The following is a 19532-nucleotide window of genomic DNA, read 5'->3' as shown; positions in this document are numbered from 1 at the left end:
TAGTATCAGGTTAGACTTACTTTAGGTAAGAATCTTGCTCACACTTGGAGAACACTTGAGTTTGAAGGTTTTGGGTCTCTAGTCCAGAAAGTGGGAATTTTGTTTTCCCCTTCCAAACTGGAAGAATATTTTCAGGAAGAATTTTTGTTTGGAGAATTTAACAGTGTTACCCAAGATTGTATCTTCGAGGGTGGTTCATTTTCTCTGACCCTTTGTTACTCGAAGTAGAGTACCAGGAGTCCTAAGAAACCTTCTGTCCTTGTCCATTATACTGATTTAGTCTGGATTAATTTTATTTCAAAGTGCAGAACAGTGGTTAAAACTTGTTTTCAGAAATAAATTTTGGAAGAGAAAAATATTATAAAACATTTAGGTAATGTTTCTTCAGTTTCTTGTTCAACTAATGAGAAAAGGGCATTGCCTTTTTTTTAACCATTAATCATCTCTCAATAAATGTGAGATCCTGTTGAACATAAAAAAAAAAGTCTGGCTGACTTTCATGGTTGGAACACCTCTTGATTTCTGGGCCTAATATAACTTCTGAAATAGTTTTCTTAAAAATAAAACAAAACCTGCTGGCATCTAAATTAATGACTGACGCACTAATTAATGATTACTGAAGCAAACCCTGAAATTTAACACTTGGCACAAGCAACAAAAAGTTGATTTATCCAAAAAGTTGAGGTATCCATAGTAAGTGGTTTTAAGAAGCAGGAACAGTGACAATGGTAGAATTTGTGATCATGAATCACTAGGACAAAGTGGCATTCAGCAGGAAAGAAAGCAGCAGTTGTCACAACTGTGGGATAAGCAGAGATGGATTATGTCTTTGTAATGTGGGATAAATGAGAGGCTCCGAAAAGCCTGGCAGAGGGGTTTGACCCACTGGCATTTATGTAGGACTGTGTAAGGATCAACCAAAGGGTGAATTATGACCTATGTCTCCATCCAAGAGCTCCTCTTCCTTGGGAGATCTTCTTTACACACACTAATGTTCCCTCCACGTCATTCATCAGAAATGGGGACAATTTTTAGAAAACAGGTCTAAGCTCTTATTCCAGATAAGCATTTCACAGTTAGAACAGTGACCTCAAAAATAAAATTATGAAGAGCAAGTGAAAATCTGGTTTCAGAGTTACTCTAGGAGTCTCCCTATTAGCAACTTAACAGGGGTCAATGGTCCTGAGAAAGATTTTAGTTACAAGGTATTCCAATCCCAGGGATCTGAGTAAAGTAGGCAGTTGGAATTGGTCAAAAATAAACAGTGATTACTCAGTATGCACCGAGTCTGGAACAGACTTGTTTCTAACGGCCCATGGTAGGCATGACTACAGCAGGTGAGGAAAGAGAAGCATCTTCTTCTTTCCATTGAGAAGTGATAGTCTTTAGCTGAGTATAGAATTGGATGCCCTACAGAAAACAAAGAAAAAAAAGAGTTATCATATATGCCTGGGGGTTTCATGATTCTTCTTTTAATCAACTTTTGAAGGAGGTATTGTGAAATGCTATTCATGTTCCTACTTGCAGAACAGGTGCAACCAGAATTCAATATATTATTCATGAGATAATCTATGTAAAATACTTAAAATATTACCTGGCACATAGTAGAGTCAAATCTTAGCTATCATTATGCTAAAACTAGCCAAGAATATCTAAATGTAAAAACTGGACAATGTAAACTGTTAAACTTGTATTTATTTTATAAGAATAGGCTTGAGCAAAAGAGAATAGAGTGTACAAATTTAACACACAAAATTACTAGCGAGCTAGAAGAGTACTGTTAGAACACAACTCACTAGCTTGATTAAAATATACCTCTAGAATTAACAGACAAAATCTGGGCCATGTTAATATAGAAAACAATTTTTTTAGAGATTATTACATACTTTCAATATAAGATACAAGTTTACATTTTATTATGTAAGAATGATACCTTTATGTCTTCTTTACAGAATGCAAAATAGCAATTTAATTGCCTAAGGATTTAAGACTTCAAACTCTGGTTAGTCTATTACTCTAGGAAGCCTCACTTACTGCTTCACTTACTAGAGTAACTTAGTAATTAAACAGGCATGGGGGTTGAAAAAAACCCCAGACCAACAAACTTTTAAGCAACAGTTTTACTCTGCTTCCCTTGAAAGAAATGTTTAATTGTATCAAATTAATCATTTTTACAAAAGCTGTGACTAATGCACAAATTGGATAATCCATCTTGAAATGACGAGTGTTGTCTTAACCAGTTGGCAACACTGTCATACTCTGCTATGTAATCCCACCGTTAATTTATTATTAACCTATAAAGGGAGACCTGTATAGAAAACAAGTCAACGAGTGTTGTCTTAACCAGCTGGCCACACTGTGATACTCTGCTATGTAATCCCACTGTTAATTTATCATTAACCTACAAAGGGAGACCTGTATAGAAAACAAGTAATTTTTTACTGAAGGTTCCAAAATGGCTGTATTTCTGTGGGACTACAAAGCACTTTTCACCAGGCCATTTGTCCAACATGTATTTAGTTACCTGCTCTGGTGCTATATCCTGCAGATAAGTAAATAATAATTACAGTGTGACAAGGGCTTCTTAACATGCGTTAGAGTCCCATTGACTTGCCTCTGTCTACCTCTCTAACCTCATCTCTTGCTACTCTCTCCCTCATTCACTCACTGGGCTCTAACCCATTTCTACTGTTTGATCATGCCATGCCTGGTCTTGCTTTAGGGTATAGGCACAAGTTGAAGGATGTGACAATGGTGGTAACTTGGTTCCAGATCTGCTTTATATATTTTTTATTTGATGCTATACTTATAGCATTTATTATATTTAGAAAATTATTTAATATACAGAAGGTACTCAATAAAAGTTTTAGTAAATGAGTGACTAACAGGAAATGTGTGGTGGGAGCACTTGAGGGACATACCCAAGCCAGCATTGGAGGGGATGGTGGTGAGAGGTACCTTTCTTTAGCAAATCCACACTTTAAACGTGGTTAACAGTCATGAAGGAGGGTAGAAATAGGATGTAGGAAGAGAGGGTCATAGGCAGAGGAGAGGGCACATACAGAAGCTTGGACTTACTCAAGCTCTTCCCCCAAAACTCTGTTGCCTTGAGTTATTCAGGAAATAGCAAAGTTTTATTAACTCCTATATCTTTTCTAGGGAACCTACTGACAAGTACTGCTGAACCACATATAACCTCACAGAAGCTGCAGGCAGTTCCTTTCTTGCAGAATCCTTGTTCCTGAATATGTTCAAGAGAGTTTCTTAGAGGAAAAATATTTTTTTAAAACTTGAAGTTACCTGTTTGCCATAGAAATTGGTGTCTCCCCTGAAGGAAGCGCGAGAGCCGGTGAATGAGAACATTGGCAAAGGCACTGGAATGGGCACATTCACCCCAACCTAAAGCAGAACAAAGCCACATCAACCACTAAGAAAGACTCCGCGAAGGAACTCTCCGTTTAGAAGCACAAGTGTTGGGCATCAGAGAGACCAATTTAACTACCCACCTTCCACCCGATCCTCCATCCCATGAACTTTTATTCCTGAGGAAGAAATGGGGCATCAAGGGAGAGCTGGGAGCAGTGACTGACCCGTTTACCTTCTCCCCTTACACAGGAAACTGTAAATGGCTGCAAGAATCTCCTAAAAATTCTGTTCACAAACCTGCCCAACATCCACCAAGTGGGAATATTTCCGAGCAGTGGCTCCATTGGTGGTGAAGATGGCTGTTCCATTTCCATATGGGTTGTCATTTACAATCTTGATGGCTTCATCCAAAGTGTCTGTTTCCAGAACTACAAGAACTGGGCCAAAAATCTCCTCCTTGTAACAGGTCATGTTTGGCTGCCAAGAGTGATGCATCAGAAAAGTAGTCAGTATTTTTTGCGTATTTGGTATTTTATTACCCACAGCTTACATGCACAATTTTTAGGTTAGTGATCTCTTTTCATTTCAAATCACCTGTAAAAAAAAAAAAAGTCCTTTCTTTCCATGCTCCATCTTCCAAGCTACCAATCATAAGTAACTTGAAACTCGTATTTCTGTAACGACATAACTACACTCCTTTCCTTTATGCAGTGTATTTTTTGATCTCATGACCCATCACTAGCTTCTTGATTTATGCCTGTATTACTTGTTTACACAACTGTTATGTTACTGAAAAGCTACTTGAAAATTCATTTTAGAAATCAAATATATATTAAAAACATAACGAGAATTTTTCTATTTAAAGAAATCCTGTGGTAAGTTTTCTGTAACATAAATAATCCTTTCTTCTTCATTCCTTTGCCTCCTAAATGAGTCTGTCCGTTTTTATTTTGGTATCAGGTCACATTAAACATTCAAAACATCTTTCACCACTGTAGCTGTGTTTGTAGCTGGATAAGTGGATTTTTCCTCAGTGATTCTGTGGCAAAGAATCTCAAGTTCTATTATACTTAGATTCAACTCTTGATTATTCAGGATTATAATAGGAATAGTGAGGATATATGATCTTAAAAAAAAAAACAACCCTCAATGTAGTCATTAATTTTAGATAAGCAACTTTCAGAGTTTTGATAAATAAAAATTGACACCAGTTCTTTTTCTTTCGTTGCTTTCTGGTGAAGATGCACGTATTCAATAAACATTGAAAGTGAAGTCAAAGTGTTAGTCACTCAGTCGTGTCCGACTCTTTGCAACTCCATGGACTCTACCCTGCCAGGTCCATCTGTCCATGGAATTCTTCAGGCAAGAATACTAGAGTGGGCTGCCATTCTTCCTCCAGAGGCTCTTCCCAACCCAAGGATTCGGGTCTCCTTCATTGCAGGTGGATTCTTTACTGCTGAGCCAGTAACTGGGGGGGCTCAATAAACACTGGGTGGTTGATATATTGTATTTGTGACAGAGGCTATTTATCTCTGCAAAGCCAAAAATATTTACTTTTTATCCCTTAACGGAAGTTTTCCAACCGCTGATACAGTGGAAAGAGGTTGGGAGTCAGGAGGGGTGACTTAATGATAAAATAATTGAGTAATTCTGGCAAGAGATGAGGTCTCTAGTCATTAAATGTCTTCATTTATAAATTAGAGGAATGAGATTCCATTGTCTCCAGTGGTGCCTTCAGCTCATATGTTTGTGAACTAAATAATTCACAGTTGTTCACCTTGACATTTGAAATGATGGTTGGCCCAACAAAGTTCCCATTTTCATAACCTTTGACTTTAATACTTCGCCCGTCAAGAAGGATGGAAGCGCCTTCCTTTGTTCCACTATCAATCAGGTTACAGACACGCTCTTTTGCCTGGGGAGTGATCAGAGGGCCAAGATCAGCTCCAGGCTGGTCTCCTGTAAAACAACACAGAAGTATTTAAGGTCTTTATGAACATAAACGATGAGTGATAATTAAAGATGAATCTGAATGACAAGTAGTCCAGTACAAAGAGAGACAGTGGTAAGAATAAACATGACCGCTCCCACTGGACAAGGCCAATGCAAAACCCAGAGCTTAGTGCCAGAGTTGCAAAGTCTAAAAATTGGTTACCTGCATTGACTCTTAGTTTTTTGGCACGTTCTACCAGCTCTGGCAGCCACTTCTTAGCTTCTCCCACAAGGATTGCTGTTGAAAGAGCCATGCAGCGCTGACCAGCAGCTCCAAATGCTGCCCCAACCAACTGGTTCAGGGTATTTTCCTTATTCGCATCTGGCATGACTACTCCATGGTTCTTGGCTCCCTAAGGAAATACAGAAAGTACATGAATCTTCCTTGGTAAAATACAGTTAGGCTAATAAACTAAAGAATCTAAGTTTTCAGATGAGAATTTAAGAAAAGGACTTGGGAATTTATCCTATGCTGCTTTGAAAGGAGATTTATTATCATTTTGATATTGCTTAAGTCCTGGCAACACTGAGTAAGTCTCCGAGTTACTTTTTCTTCACTTTCTCAGCTGAAAAGCTGACAGGTGTTTATTTAGATCAAAACTATTATTAAAAAAAAAAAAACCCACCCCAAACAAAATACTGTCTCAATCACATTCAGATTGACAGGGTAAACACTTCATCTAGGAACCAAGGAGAACTCCCTTCTCTTTTCTAAGTTAGGTAGGAAAGAATCTGTTGTTTGTTAGGGTTTCCAGTTATATGAAGAGCAATGTAAACAAAGGGTTTCCAGTAGCCAGCTGAAAGGCAAAACAGGAGGGAGACCTCCTGACAGATAATTTGTAGAAAGAAGTTCCCCTAATTGACTTGCTTCTAGATACACAGCCTCATAAATTTCCATGTAGGATGACACAGGGTCATTTTCCATATATTTACAGATATACTATAGTTGAATACTTGAATAGACACCTTGTCTCCTACTTAACTGTATCACGTTACACAGAGCATTAATGTTAGACACAAAACACATTGATGAAATATGTAGAGGCATAAATCAAACTGGCCAAAACACATCCAGCCATGAAAAGAAATAAATGGGCATATCATGAATAGTTTCTAAGCCTGTGGATAGGTGGCTTCCCTTTCTGCTCTTAGTGGAACAGTAAGAATGGCAACTGGACATTATATTTAGTATCAAATGACCACAAAGTATTTGGCAAGGATCTAGTCACTAAGGAACAAAAAAACTGTGCAGTCAAGTAAACCACACTCAGATATCATACAGGGATATCTGGCTCTTTACTAAACCACCACCACCACAGTGCCTTAAATAGCCTGGACTCTTAGGGAAGATCACATCTTTAACATTAGTAGTTAGGATTTGCCTTAAAGGCAGGAAGGATGAGGGCTAGCTGAAAGCATGGGATGAAGGAAGAAATAGGGCCAGAAACAGAATTTTGGGCTGAAGCCCAAAGAATCTGAATATCTTTCTTAAGGAGAAATGTGACTTTATCACTGAGATTACCTGGATAAACTAAACGGTAATTAAAGTGACTGAGAATAAAACTCATCACAAGGTTTGTGGTTAAAGGGAAGATAACCAGGATGAACTGTGAATAAAGAAACACTGGCATTAGGGTGAGATGAGTGGTTCCTCTGCTGAAGGGCTTTTTCCAGGTAATTTTAATACATACAACAGAATTTGGGGGAAAAAGGAATAAGAAGTCACCATATTGGCTTGAACTCTCTTGCCATGTCTTGACCCTCGCTCGAAGATGTACTCTCCTGCCTGGTTGGATCCCACAAAGCTGATTGCTTTGATATCCGGATGATCGCAAATAAAATTTACAGCTTTAAGAAGAAAATAAATGAGTATCACAAAGGAAGAAAGGGCTATGGGCTTCTCAGAATAGCACATTTGTCCTTTTCGCACTGCTATGAAAGGGAAGTTTCATACTTTTGTTTTCTTGCCCTGGAATCCCCTTTTAGAGTTCTGCCCTTGTTCTCTTAAATTCTTTTTTTTTTTTTTTTGTCACGCAGCACCGTTAATTGGATCTTAGTTTCCCAACCTGGGACTGAACCTGCGCCCCCTCCTCCAGTGGAAGTGTGGAGTCTTAACCATGGGACCGCGAGAGAAGTCCCTCTCTTAAATTCTTTAAACTACAAATTCTATTTAACGTGTTCTCTTTCATTGTTTTTCCCAATTGCTAGTCCAGAATTTTTACTTTAACTCTGAAGGCTACCCAATACAATATTGTAAAGTAATTAGCCTCCAATTAAAATAAATAAATTTATATTAAAAAAAACTCTGAAGGCTACAGCTCCTATTTTCCTTCAAAATAAAAGCCTTTCAATACTCAACTCCTCCTTTTGTCTTTTATGAATATGATATTTCCTCAACTGTCACTTGTATTGGAACTCTCAGATATTACTGTGCCCTCATGTGAGAGGCAATAGAGAACAATATTTAAAAGTAAAAACCATGGTTGGCCTGTTTATTTTATTTTTTAAAAATAAAATTTTATTTATTTATTTGGCTGCTCTGGGTCTTAGTTGTAGCATGTGGGATCTAGCTCCCTGACCAGGGATCGAACCTGGGCCCCCTGCACTGGGAGCTCAGAGTCTTAGCCACTGGACCACCAGGGAAGTCCCTGGTTGACCTGTTTAAATATACACATCGCAACTTTTGACAGTTTCCAGCAATATGACTTTGGGCAAAATCAGCTGATTTCATTATGCCCCAATTTTCTCATCTGTAAAATGGGAAGATAATAGTACCTCCCTGAAAGAGTGATTGTAAAGATTAAATGAGAGAATAGATGGAAGGCTTTGGAACAGTGCTTGAAACAAGGAAGCACTTTTTAAGTATTAGCCATTATTATATAATCAGAAGGACTTCGGTACCTCTGTGGTCTAAAAATTCTGAGTTAAATAATGTTAAGTCCCTTCAGTATTGAAATGAAAACTTACTCTTTAATTTTACCTATCTTGCCCCAACCATAGTTCTTTGTCCTAATATATTCTGTAGGGCAAGAAACACTGCTACTCCCCAGTTAGTTACCTTAGCACAGAGATGGCAAAACAGTCAACAAACATTTTCTTAAAAAACGAGGTTACTTATTATTAGCAAATGCCTTTATCCCTAAAACACCCTAAAACACCCCATCACTGACTCAACACCTTGGTTTTTGGTAGCCAGATTAAGTGCCAGGTCCAGAGGGGCAGGTACCTTCATGTTGTCCATGGATGATATTCAGTGTTCCATCAGGGGCACCAGAGTCCTGAAACAGTTTGGCAAGAAGCATAGTTGCTCCAGGGACTCGCTCTGATGGTTTCATCAGGAAGGTATTTCCACACACCATGGCCATGGGAAACATCCAAAGGGGGATCATGGCAGGAAAATTGAACGGAGCAATGCCTGCACACACCCCCAGAGGCAGACGGTAGGAATAAAGGTCCATGTCTTTGGTGATGGATGGCATGGTCTCCCCCAGCATGAGGGACGTCACACTGCAGGCATGCTCAACCACCTCTGGAACAGAGAAGCAGCAGTCAGGCGAGCAACTCTTCACACTGCCCAGTACTTAGCTTCATCATGCTCTAGTCAGCCCTGAGTGGCAAGGCCAATGATAGATGGAAAGAGCACTGATTTGCTATGTGAAGATGTTGCATGAAGCGAGATCATCTAAATGGAAAGACGGCAGTGAAATGCATAAACCAACTGGAAGATTATTGGAGTACAATAATGAAGTAAGCCAATAGCACAGATACCCAGGTACTGTCATTTCCCACAAGTATTAGGATATCATGGGATAGCAAAACCTACATAAAGGAAGCGGGAAGTCCCCCACTCTGGGGGACCCTTATCTTCCTTTGCTTCTTCCCAGTGTCCCTGAACTCCCCTAGAGGGACTCCCTGCTTACGGAGGCCTCGAAACACATCTCCTTCAGCATCCGCCAGGGTCTTCCCTTGTTCCAGCGTGATCAACCTGGCAATTTCTTTCTAGAGAGAAAACACACAAATAGAAACCAACACAAGGATGTGCCTCCCTTTAGTTCTCAGGCAGCCAGAAAAGAAGAAAAGTCAAGGAGAAGTTGTTGGAGGGAGAAAGCCATGATCTATGTCTCTTTGGATTGTACAGTTAGGGATGGCAGCAAACAGGGCCTCTATGAGAGTGACAAGTAGCACCTAAATAACACTTTGGGAAATTATACCATTCAGCTTTCTTACCAAGTTTTCTTTAATGAGTTGTTGATAGCGGAGCAGGACCTGCTGACGGCTTAATATTGAAGTGTCTGCCCACGCGGGAAAAGTACGTTTGCAGGAAGAAACTGCTGCCTCCATTTCAGCCTTGGTGGACTGAGGGACCCGACCAATGACCTCATTGGTGGCCTGACGGAAAAGGCAGCACATCAATCATCCTTTGTCCCCGCCCCACCCTCTTCATTTAGTCACAGGGGCAGTGATACGTGCTTCACAATAGAGACCCAGGTCCTTATTTTTCCCACTGTGTTCCCAGAATTCTAGGCTAGTGAGTTCAGGCCCCAAAGCAGCTTTCCTTACGGGATTGTGGATGTCGATCCATTTGTCACTTTTGGATTCAATAAATTTCCCATCAATGAAGAGTTTTACAGTTGGCTGGGGGAGAAAAAAAATAAACACAATACTTTGTATTAGTTAATTGCTTTACTTCTCTCTTTCTCTTTCACAAGGAGAAAAGAACTGGGGTTGATAACTGAATTTTCTGCTTTCTAGCTATGTCACCACTAGGAAAGAGATACACAATATACTCTTCTGTAGAGAGATTAAGATAGGGCGGAACCTCTCAATACTGTGATCTCTCTGTAAATGGAAAATTCCCTGTAATCATACAGTGGAACTTCATAAAAAACATATGTCACTGAGAAAGTGAAAGTCAACTCCATGGACTGTAGCCCACCAAACTCCTCTGTCCATGGAATTCTTCAGGCAAGAACACTAGAGTGGGTAGCCATTCCCTTCTCCAGGGGATCTTCCTGACCCAAGGACTGAACCCGGGTCTCCTGCACTACAGGCAGATTCTTTACCATCTGAGCCACCAAGGAAACCTATGTCACGGACAAGCTTATACTAAAAAAGCAGCAGACTCTGTGTTAACAAATGTTAACTATTATGATTTGTTGGCCCAGCTGACTTTCTGGCACATTACCATGAGCGTGCCTTATCTTTATGATGAAAATATTTTTAAAAACATTTCTATGTGTAGCTTTTCTAAGAAGCAGTTTGTTTTCATTAAATTTTCAAATGTGGTCTGTAGGCCAAAAAAGGTGAAAGACTACTATGTTATAATATGTGCATGCTTCTACCTAAACAGGATTTTGAGCACCAGTCCTTACAGATCAGGTTTAGTTATTGCAAATGGCTAACAGACAGTAGGTCTGTAAAAACAACTCTAAAGGTTGTAAAGAAGACAACCTTTGAGGCAGGGTCAAGAAAACCTGTAGAAGTCATGAAAATGTTTATATCTTTTGACACAGTAATCCCAGTTCAGAAGGGAAATAATATAAAAGAAGCAAAAATAACCAAAAAAGATGTAAATAAATGTTAGTTTTATAATACTGAAAAAAAGGAATAAATTTAAACGTTATTTGTAAAAATTATTAGTTAATTCACACAGTATCTACTTGATAGAATATTACATAGGCATTAAAAGTCATAGTCATGGTGGCTCAGGGGTAAAGAATCCACCTGCCAATGCAAGAGACATGGGTTTGATCCCTGGTCTAGGAAGATCCCACATGCCACGGAGCAACTAAGCCTGTGTGCCACAACTATTGAACCTGCACTCTAGAGCCTGGGAGCCGCAACTACTGGGCCCTTATGCCGCAACTACGAAGCCTGAGTGCCTAAAGTCCGTGCTCTTCAATAAGAGAAACCATGGCAATAAGAAGCCTGCGCCCTGCAACTGGAGAGGAGCCCCTACTGGCCGCACTAGAGAAAAGACTGTGCGGCAATGAAGACCAGCAAAGCCCCCAATAAATAAAATTATTTAAAAAAAATCAGAGTCATAAAGATCACTTTGCAATACTGGAAGTACTTACAACATAACAGAAATAATACAAGATAAGAAAATCAAGATAGAAAATTTCAGATAAACTCTGATCACCATGATGTAAAGAAAATATTCCCAAACTGTACTGGATTCCTTTTCAGAAGTCAACCTTTACTACCAAATAAACTCACCACTGAAGATGAAGAGAAGGAGGATGCTGGCTGCCAACTGGAATTCACCTTGGAAGAGACCTGGGAGGTAAAAGAAGGATTATTTTGATAAATGAGAGCAGAAAATTACTAAAAACTTAGTGAATGGCCACTATCTGCTCAGTATTCTACTAGTTACCGTGAGCATATGAAGAAGGACTTGGTGTTTGCTCTTAAGGGTCATATAGTCTTTAAAGAGAAAAGCTGTGAGGCTGTGGGACACAGCAAACTATGAGAGAACAAAAACTCATAACGATCACGTGTTCAATTCTAGGATAGTCCTGATTTAAAAAAGATGTTTTTTGGTCATTAGACTGTATTTTTCTAGTTTTGGCCTGATAAATGTAGTCACCTTAAATCTAAAAATAAGAAAACACCTAAGATGGGATTCCCTGGTGGCTCAGACAGTAAAGCGTCTGCCTGCAATGCAGGAGACCAGGGTTCGATCCCCAGGTCGGGAAGATTCCCCTGGAGAAGGAAATGGCAACCCACTCCAGTACTTTTGCCTAGAAAATTCCATGGATGGAAGGAGCCTGGTGAGCTACAGTCCATGGGACTGCAGAGTCGGACACTACTGAGCAACTTCATGTCACTAAGATGGTGTCTAACACAATAGGTGTTGACTATAAGACAGTATATGACCAAGTGTCAAATATATGTATAATATGCCCATACAAATACTTAAACATGAGTGTTCATAGTAGTTTTGCTGGTAATAGTGTAAAATTTGGGAGCAACTTAAAGGTTGGATGGGTGAATAGGGAAACTAGTACGGTATATTCAGATATTAGAATACTACTCAGCGATGAAAAGGAATCAACTATTGATAATGTAACATGGATAATTATAATAATTATACTGAGTGAAAGAAGTTAGACTTAAGAAGAGTACCTATATAAAACTAGAAAATGTAAACCATAGTGTCAGAAAGCAGATCAGTGGTTACCTAGAGATGACGGTGGAAGAAAAGATGAAGGTCAGAGGGAAACTTTGGGGCAATTAATATATTCACTATCTTGATTGCGATGTTTTCACAGGTGTATACAAATATTAAAACATTAAATTATACACTTTATCTTAGATCAATTTTATTTTAATAAAGCTATTTTTTTAAATGCCACATACACCTAAGAGGAAAAGAATGTGTTATATTTAATAGAACTTAATCAGCAAATGGTTAGGGTGGTGGGATCAGTTAAAATAAAGTCACTCTCAAAAAATAGTTTGTGTATATGCTAAGGAAGTTGATTTAAGAAATACAGAAGTCTAATCGAAGTGAGCAAACTAAAATACTCAAGACTGGAATATAAAAGGAAGGTGCAGTCTAATAACCTATTACCTTATCTGAAGAGAGACCATGTTAACCAAAGAGTTTAGGGATGTATAAAGTACAAGAATTTGTTTGTGTGCTGACAGCACTATCCACAGGAAAAGGTGCTGGTCCTTTGGGCCAGTAGTCTGTCAAAATGCCTAGTCTGCGGCTTCTCCTTTCACCACAAAAGCTATTTCAAACCAGCAACACCCTCCTGGAGACCACCATGTCTTATAGCCACATTCCCAATACCAACATAGTACCCGGTATACAACAGGTGTTCAAAAGCTATATTGCCTGTTGTTCCCCACCCCAGACTTGGTTAGGTGTATTTTTCTGTACACCTGCTAAGTCACTTCAGTCGTGTCCGACTCTGTGCGACCCCAGAGACGGCAGCCCACCAGGCTCCCCTGGGACACCTAGCAGTCAGTATTTCCCTATCGGGTTTATTTGGCTGTGTTTTAATAGCCTAGGTACTTGTTTTTTACCCTAAGATTATAAATTCCATGGGGACAGGTACTGCATCTTATTTACCTACTTTATAACATTACTAGATCAAGACTGTTCAGGTATGAAAAACAGCTTAGCAAGTAGTTGGTGCTCATTAAACACTGCTATTATTGTATTACCATAAATATTATTTGCTCACATTCCTTGCTGTTTCAAAACATACCAATTTTCTTAAAATTTTCAACTCTGTTCCTTTCCCTCTCACAGAGCTGATCTGATTTTTCTACTTCAGAGGAAACAGAAATCACGAGATGGAAACTTCCTCAACTTCCTACTAGCAAGCCTACCAAACTGACCAGTACTCATCATCTTTTCCTTTTACCTCTTATAGAGAAGGCAGCTACCAAGGTTCATGAAGACAGAGTAACTGGGAGACAGAGGTACACAGTCAATGTCTGACTGAAGAAGTATGTCTTCCAATTTAAGGCTGATCTCTGAATCTGTGCTCTGAAGTCAACTGTTCCTCCTGCCTCAGACACTTCCACCAATTATCCTTTCTTTCCTGTATCTTAAAACCTCTCTCCATCCAATAGAAAGGGTTCTCTATATGAATAACCGTTATTTCCTCATCTCCCACTAGCTCCTCAATCAACTCCTACCTTTATGACGGAACACCAGAATACCAGAGACTTCCTCCAGACCGTGGACTCTTCCCAGTCCTTCTTGTACTTGACCTCTCAGCAGAGGTGAAGAGTTAACCAGACCTTCTGTCCCAAATCCCCTTTCCACTTATATTCTGTGATGCCCTGGTATCTTTTCTATCTCTTGGGCCACATTTTCTCTGCCTTCTTCGTTGATTGCTTCTCCCATACCTGGCCTCTAACTGCTTGACTTTCTGGACAAGGAGAGGTCCCAGCTCTCCTTGGGTGATTTCATTAACTCCAGTGGCTTAATTAGCTAGATCCTGGTGATGCCCAAATCTTTAATTTTTCACCAGAATCCTCCTCATCAGGTAATACTTACATAACTGTCTTCACCACATCTCTACTTGGATATTATTTAGGCCCATGTTGGAAAAAGTTGACTTCCTCATCGTCCTCCTATCAATCAGCTCCGTTTCCTACAATCCACCTTTCAGTGAATGGGGCTAATATCCACCTAGGTGCCCAACCAGAAACTTAAATGTCACCCTAACTCTTCTCTCCCTCTCTTCTCAGTGAATCAAACAAGTCCTGGCAATCTGTCCTCCCAGAAGTCTTGGGAATGCAACCCTTTTCTTGTTTCCTCTTCCTACTCTACACCATCATTGTCTCTTACCTGGGTTTCCAAACAGGTAATGATTCCTAACAGGTCTCTCAGCCTTCAATCTTAAACCTCTTATTCTTGTTTCCACTCCAGAGCCAAAGGGTCTTTTTAAAACACAAACTTGGTCAGATCATTCCTTTGTTTAAAACCCACCAATGGCTTTCCATTGTCCTTGGGATAGACTCACCTCGGTGTTGCTTAGAAGATTCTACATAGTATCTTTACTTCTCTAGTTTCCTAGTGTGCTGCTCTCCTCCTTGCTTTCTCTATGCTCCGGGCATTCACAACATGTTTTGTGCTCACACTGCCCTTGCACGTGCTGCTCCCTCTTGCCTGGAGTTGTTTCATCCCATTTGCTTGGCTCACGTCTATTCTTGAGCTCCCTATCACTTTGGGTACAGGTACGGCTCAGTTCTGTAGGCTTGCTAGTAGGAAGTTGAGGACGTTCTCATCTAATGGTTTTAGTTTCCTCTGAAGTAGAAAAAACAAGGTTAACTCCTGTGAGTGAGTGGTACAGTAGCAGAGTTTTTAAGTCTCAATATCAAGTCGAGGCTAAGTACCTGATTATGGGGTTCATAAAACACCTGAATTCCTCTAGTTCTCTTATCACACTAGAGAATAGCATTATTAAGTCTGTCTTCCCTTAGAACACTAGAGAGTTGTGTCCTCATCACCTGGTAGCATTCCTGGACTAGAGTAAGTACTCAGTAATATTCTGCAGAATGAAAGCATACACCCAAGCACTTGTGGGATATTAATTATGTTTTATGTAAACTCTCTTACTGGCTTCTCAGGTGGTGCTAATGGTAACGAACTCGCCTTGCCAGTGCAGGAGACTTAAGAGACACGGGTTCAATCCCTGGCTTGGGAAGATTCCTTGGAGCAGGGCATGGCAACCCACTCCAGTATTCTTGCCTGGAGAATCCCATGGACAGGGGAGCCTGGGGGGCTACAGTTCATAGGTTCGCAAAACGTTGGACACGGCTGAAGTGACTTAACACACACGCAAACTCTCTTATAGGGCAGAAAATGTACAGATCAGCCAAGGAGAGCATTCTAGGCCACTTGATTTCATTCTGTCACATGCACATAGCCTCCCTGCTGTTGAGAGGGCATAATAAAACATAATCATTTAGTTTTTGACTAAATGATAGTCATTTAGTCTTTTCTTCATTTTCCAAGACACAATCATTAGTACCGTTACTGAAAAGAACTATCCTATGTCCAGTCACATTGAACTTCTTGATCTCTAGATGTTTATTTCACACTTGCTATTTTCCTTGGCAGGAACTCCCTTCTTTGGCTAAAGGCCTCTGGCTAAAGTACTACTCTTGCAGTACTCAAACAGAGATCAACTCCTTTTGGAAGCTTTTCTAGAATTGCACAGGTTGAGTTTGGGGCTCTTTCCATAGGTTCCTGCAGTACTGTGTGCAGTCTTACTGTTTAGCACTTATTGCATTGCAACAGGAAAGCTTTCAGTGAATATTTTACTCATCTTTCCTTTCCCAAAGTTTGGGCCAGTGTCTGACACAGAAAGAGAGGCTTAGACTTAAGTCCTGAATTCTCAGCAACATCAGTTCAGTTCAGTCGCTCAGTCGTGTCCGACTCTTTGCGACCCCATGAATCGCAGCACACCAGGCCTCCCTGTCCATCACCAACTCCCAGAGTTCACTCAGACTCATGTCCATCAAGTCAGTGATGCCGTCCAGCCATCTCATCCTCTGTCGTCCCCTTCTCCTCCTGCCCCCAATCCCTCCCAGCATCAGAGTCTTTCCCAATGAGTCAACTCTTCGCATGAGGTGGCCAAAGTACTGGAGTTTCAGCTTTAGCATCATTCCTTCCAAAGAAATCCCAGGGCTGATCTCCTTCAGAATGGATTGGTTGGATCTCCTTGCAGTCCAAGGGACTCTCTAAGAGTCTTCTCAAGAGTTACTAGGTGGGAAACCTTGGATGACCTTTAAGATTGCTGGGAGAAATATCAACAACCTCAGATACACAGATGATACCACCTTAATGGCAGAAAGTAGAGAGGAACTAAAGAGCCTCTTGATGAAAGTGAAAGAGAGTGAAAAAGCTAGCCTAAAACTAACATTCAAAAAACTAAGAAGATGGCATCTGGTCCTATTACTTCATAGCAAATAGATGGGGGAAAAAATGGAAACAGTGAGACTTTATTTCTTGTGCTCCAAAATCACTGTGGACGGGTGACTGCAGCCATGAAATTAAAAGATGCTTGCTCCTTGGAAGAAAAGGTATGACAAACCTAGACAGCGTATTAAAAAGCAGAGACACTACTATGCTGACATAGGTCTATCTAGTCAAAGCTATAGTAGTCATGTATGGATGTGAGAGTTGGACAATAACAAATGCTGAGCACGGAAGAATTGGTGCCTTCAAACTGTGGTGTTGGAGAAGCCTCCTGTGAGTCCCTTGGACTGCAAGGAGATCAAACTCCAGTCAATCCTAAAGGAAATCAGTATTGAATATTCATTGGAACGACTGATGCTGAAACTGAAGTTTCAATACTTTGGCCACATGATGTGAAGAGCCAACTCATTGGAAAAAACTCTGATGCTGGGAAAGACTGAAGGCAGGAGGAGAGGACAGGATGAAATGGTTAAATGGCATCACTGACTTAATGGACACGAGTTTGAGCAAACTCTGGGAGGTGGTGAAGGACAGGAAAGCCTGGCATGCTGCAGTCCATGGGGTCACAGAGAGTCAGACACGACTTAGTGACTGAACAACAACAACAACTTACTTCATTAATTCTAATCTTCACAAATATTCTCAAAACTAGGAAGTGGTGGAGCTGGAATAGAATCCAAGTATGATTGTGAAGCCTGTGTTCTTTCCACTGTATCACTGAAGAAAGTCACTGAGTCATATTAAGACTAGTTTTCTTTAAATGGGAGTGATAATATCTGGATTGCCAGACTCTAGACTACTCTCAAACTATCATGGTACAGTAACTCCTAATTGGCTTAGAATTATTATCTCTGTTCTTTTTCAGGTCAATGCAGAAGTTTCTGCAAATGAATCAGAAAAAAGTGCTTATTTCCAAAATAAAGCACTTGGGGAAGGAGATTCTTTTCCTTGATACAAAGGACAACATAGTTTTTTAAGTCTCTCAATGACTTGTGATGGTGGAAAGGCAAAGGGAAAAAAGCCAACTTAATAAATGATTTCCAGGAGAAGTTGGTAATGGAAAATATAGGGTGGAAATTTTGTTTTCTGACTACAAAACAAAACCTAGAAAAACAGAACCAGGATTACAGCAAGAAATATGAGTTAGGACAGATCATTTGACAAATCCTTCCAACCCATTCACACTGTCCCACTAAATAGCATATTTAAACAGGAACCTTTGCAGACTCTGCTAAGAATCTTAAAAATGCATAGTCTCTGGAGTAGAACTCACTGAACCTGATAAATACTAATGTTATCTATAAGCCCAGAAATACAGAGGAAGAAGTTCCCAAGCTGAACATGAGTAAGAAAAGCAAAGCTGTTTCTTGCAGGTTCGATAATGTTGCCTCATAATATTATAAGTCCCTGCTAGGCTTGAACAACGGGGAAAGGCTATGAACAGCTGGAAACAGCTACAGGCCTCAGGCATGTAGCTCCTGTAGCTCAACCACTTGTCCTTAGGCTAGCTTCAGAGAAGACCTGAACACCCCCACCCCCCTCCAACCCCAGGGGCAGAGCTGAGTTGGGGCTTCGCTGCTAGCTCAGACGGTAAAGAATCCACCTGCAATGCGGCAGACCTGGGTTCCATCTCTGCATTGGGAAGATCCCCTGGAAGAGGGCATGGCAACCCACTCCAGTATTCTTGCCTGGAAAATCCCCATGGACAAAGGGGCCTGGCCGGCTACAGTCCATGGGATCGGACAGTGGAACACTGCTGAGCGACTAAGCACAGCACAGCACAAGCTGACTCTGGGGTGGGAACTTGGAACTTACACTTCTTGTCTTCCTTGGTTCCCATTTCTATCACCTATTTTAGAGATGTTTAATTCTTTGCACGTGCCTGGAACAAACTGGGATCATTAACTATGTGTCCTTATTCAACGCCAACAAAACACTGTAACTCTGCCAGAAAGTTAAACAAAGTCTTGGCAAGCAAAGGCACAACAGTCCACAGCCTGTGGAACATGCAAAGAGCCGTAGCTGGGGAAAACAGCTCAGCAAATGACTGCTTTTGGGAAAACGGAGTGAACATTCTGAGAAGGAGATTCAAAGTTCATTCACTGACCCTCGCCCCTCGTGTGCTTCCTGCCCCTCGCCCCCCGGCCTTTACCTCGGATTGCAAACCGTGAAGAAGGGTGGGGGAAGGGGACAATTTGGAGGTTCTCGGCCCAATGCTAAGAGAGGTGACCAGAAGGGGAGTTTCTAGGGTGCAGAGGTGAAAGGGAAGACGTTGGGCAGACCGACAGAGGTGGGGCAAGAGAGTGTCGGCAGGGATCGGGCAAGCCTCGAAGAGGAGAGTGGGCCAGAGCCATAAAAGGGGGGAGGCTCAAGAACAAAAGGGCCAGGGCTGAATCCAACGAAGGCGGGTACTGAGTGAGGTGTGGGACAGGGCCGCACAGGTCCGATGGGCAGAGAAGGGTCAGCCATGAAGGGGATGGCTCAGAGAGCGGATGGAAAGGACGAATTTCGAGCTTCGCAACCCCTTGGCGCTACCCTCACTCGCCTGGAGGATCCGGGCCCGCAATGCCGCCGCCGCCGCCGCCACCGCCGCCATGGCTCTGGGTTGCCTCTTCTCAGCCCCCGCACCTCTACAGTCTGAGACTGTCCAGAAGCTCTACTGCGGCCAGGCCTCGCCCCTCCATCCTGCCGCACCTCCTCACTGGCGGAAAGGACAATCTCC

The 19532-nt window shown here is 41.1% G+C and overlaps 1 protein-coding gene across 1 annotated transcript; it reads right to left on the bottom strand.

Moving 5' to 3' along the window:
* On the bottom strand, nt 1027-19510 carry ALDH6A1 (aldehyde dehydrogenase 6 family member A1). Its single transcript, XM_018053977.1, has 12 exons — nt 19356-19510; nt 11578-11637; nt 9919-9993; nt 9586-9747; nt 9279-9357; nt 8585-8887; nt 7085-7206; nt 5522-5711; nt 5144-5325; nt 3664-3843; nt 3301-3399; nt 1027-1410 (listed from the first exon to the last, which is right to left on the bottom strand). The coding sequence occupies exons 1-12, from the start codon at nt 19404-19406 to the stop codon at nt 1306-1308; spliced, it is 1608 nt and encodes a 535-aa protein (XP_017909466.1). The 5' UTR covers nt 19407-19510; the 3' UTR covers nt 1027-1305.

The sequence above is a fragment of the Capra hircus genome, chromosome 10 (genome assembly GCF_001704415.2).
Source record: "Capra hircus breed San Clemente chromosome 10, ASM170441v1, whole genome shotgun sequence".
NCBI lineage: Eukaryota > Metazoa > Chordata > Mammalia > Artiodactyla > Bovidae > Capra > Capra hircus.
Note: the sequence above shows the minus strand (reverse complement) of the source record. Positions and strands in the feature narration are given on the sequence as shown.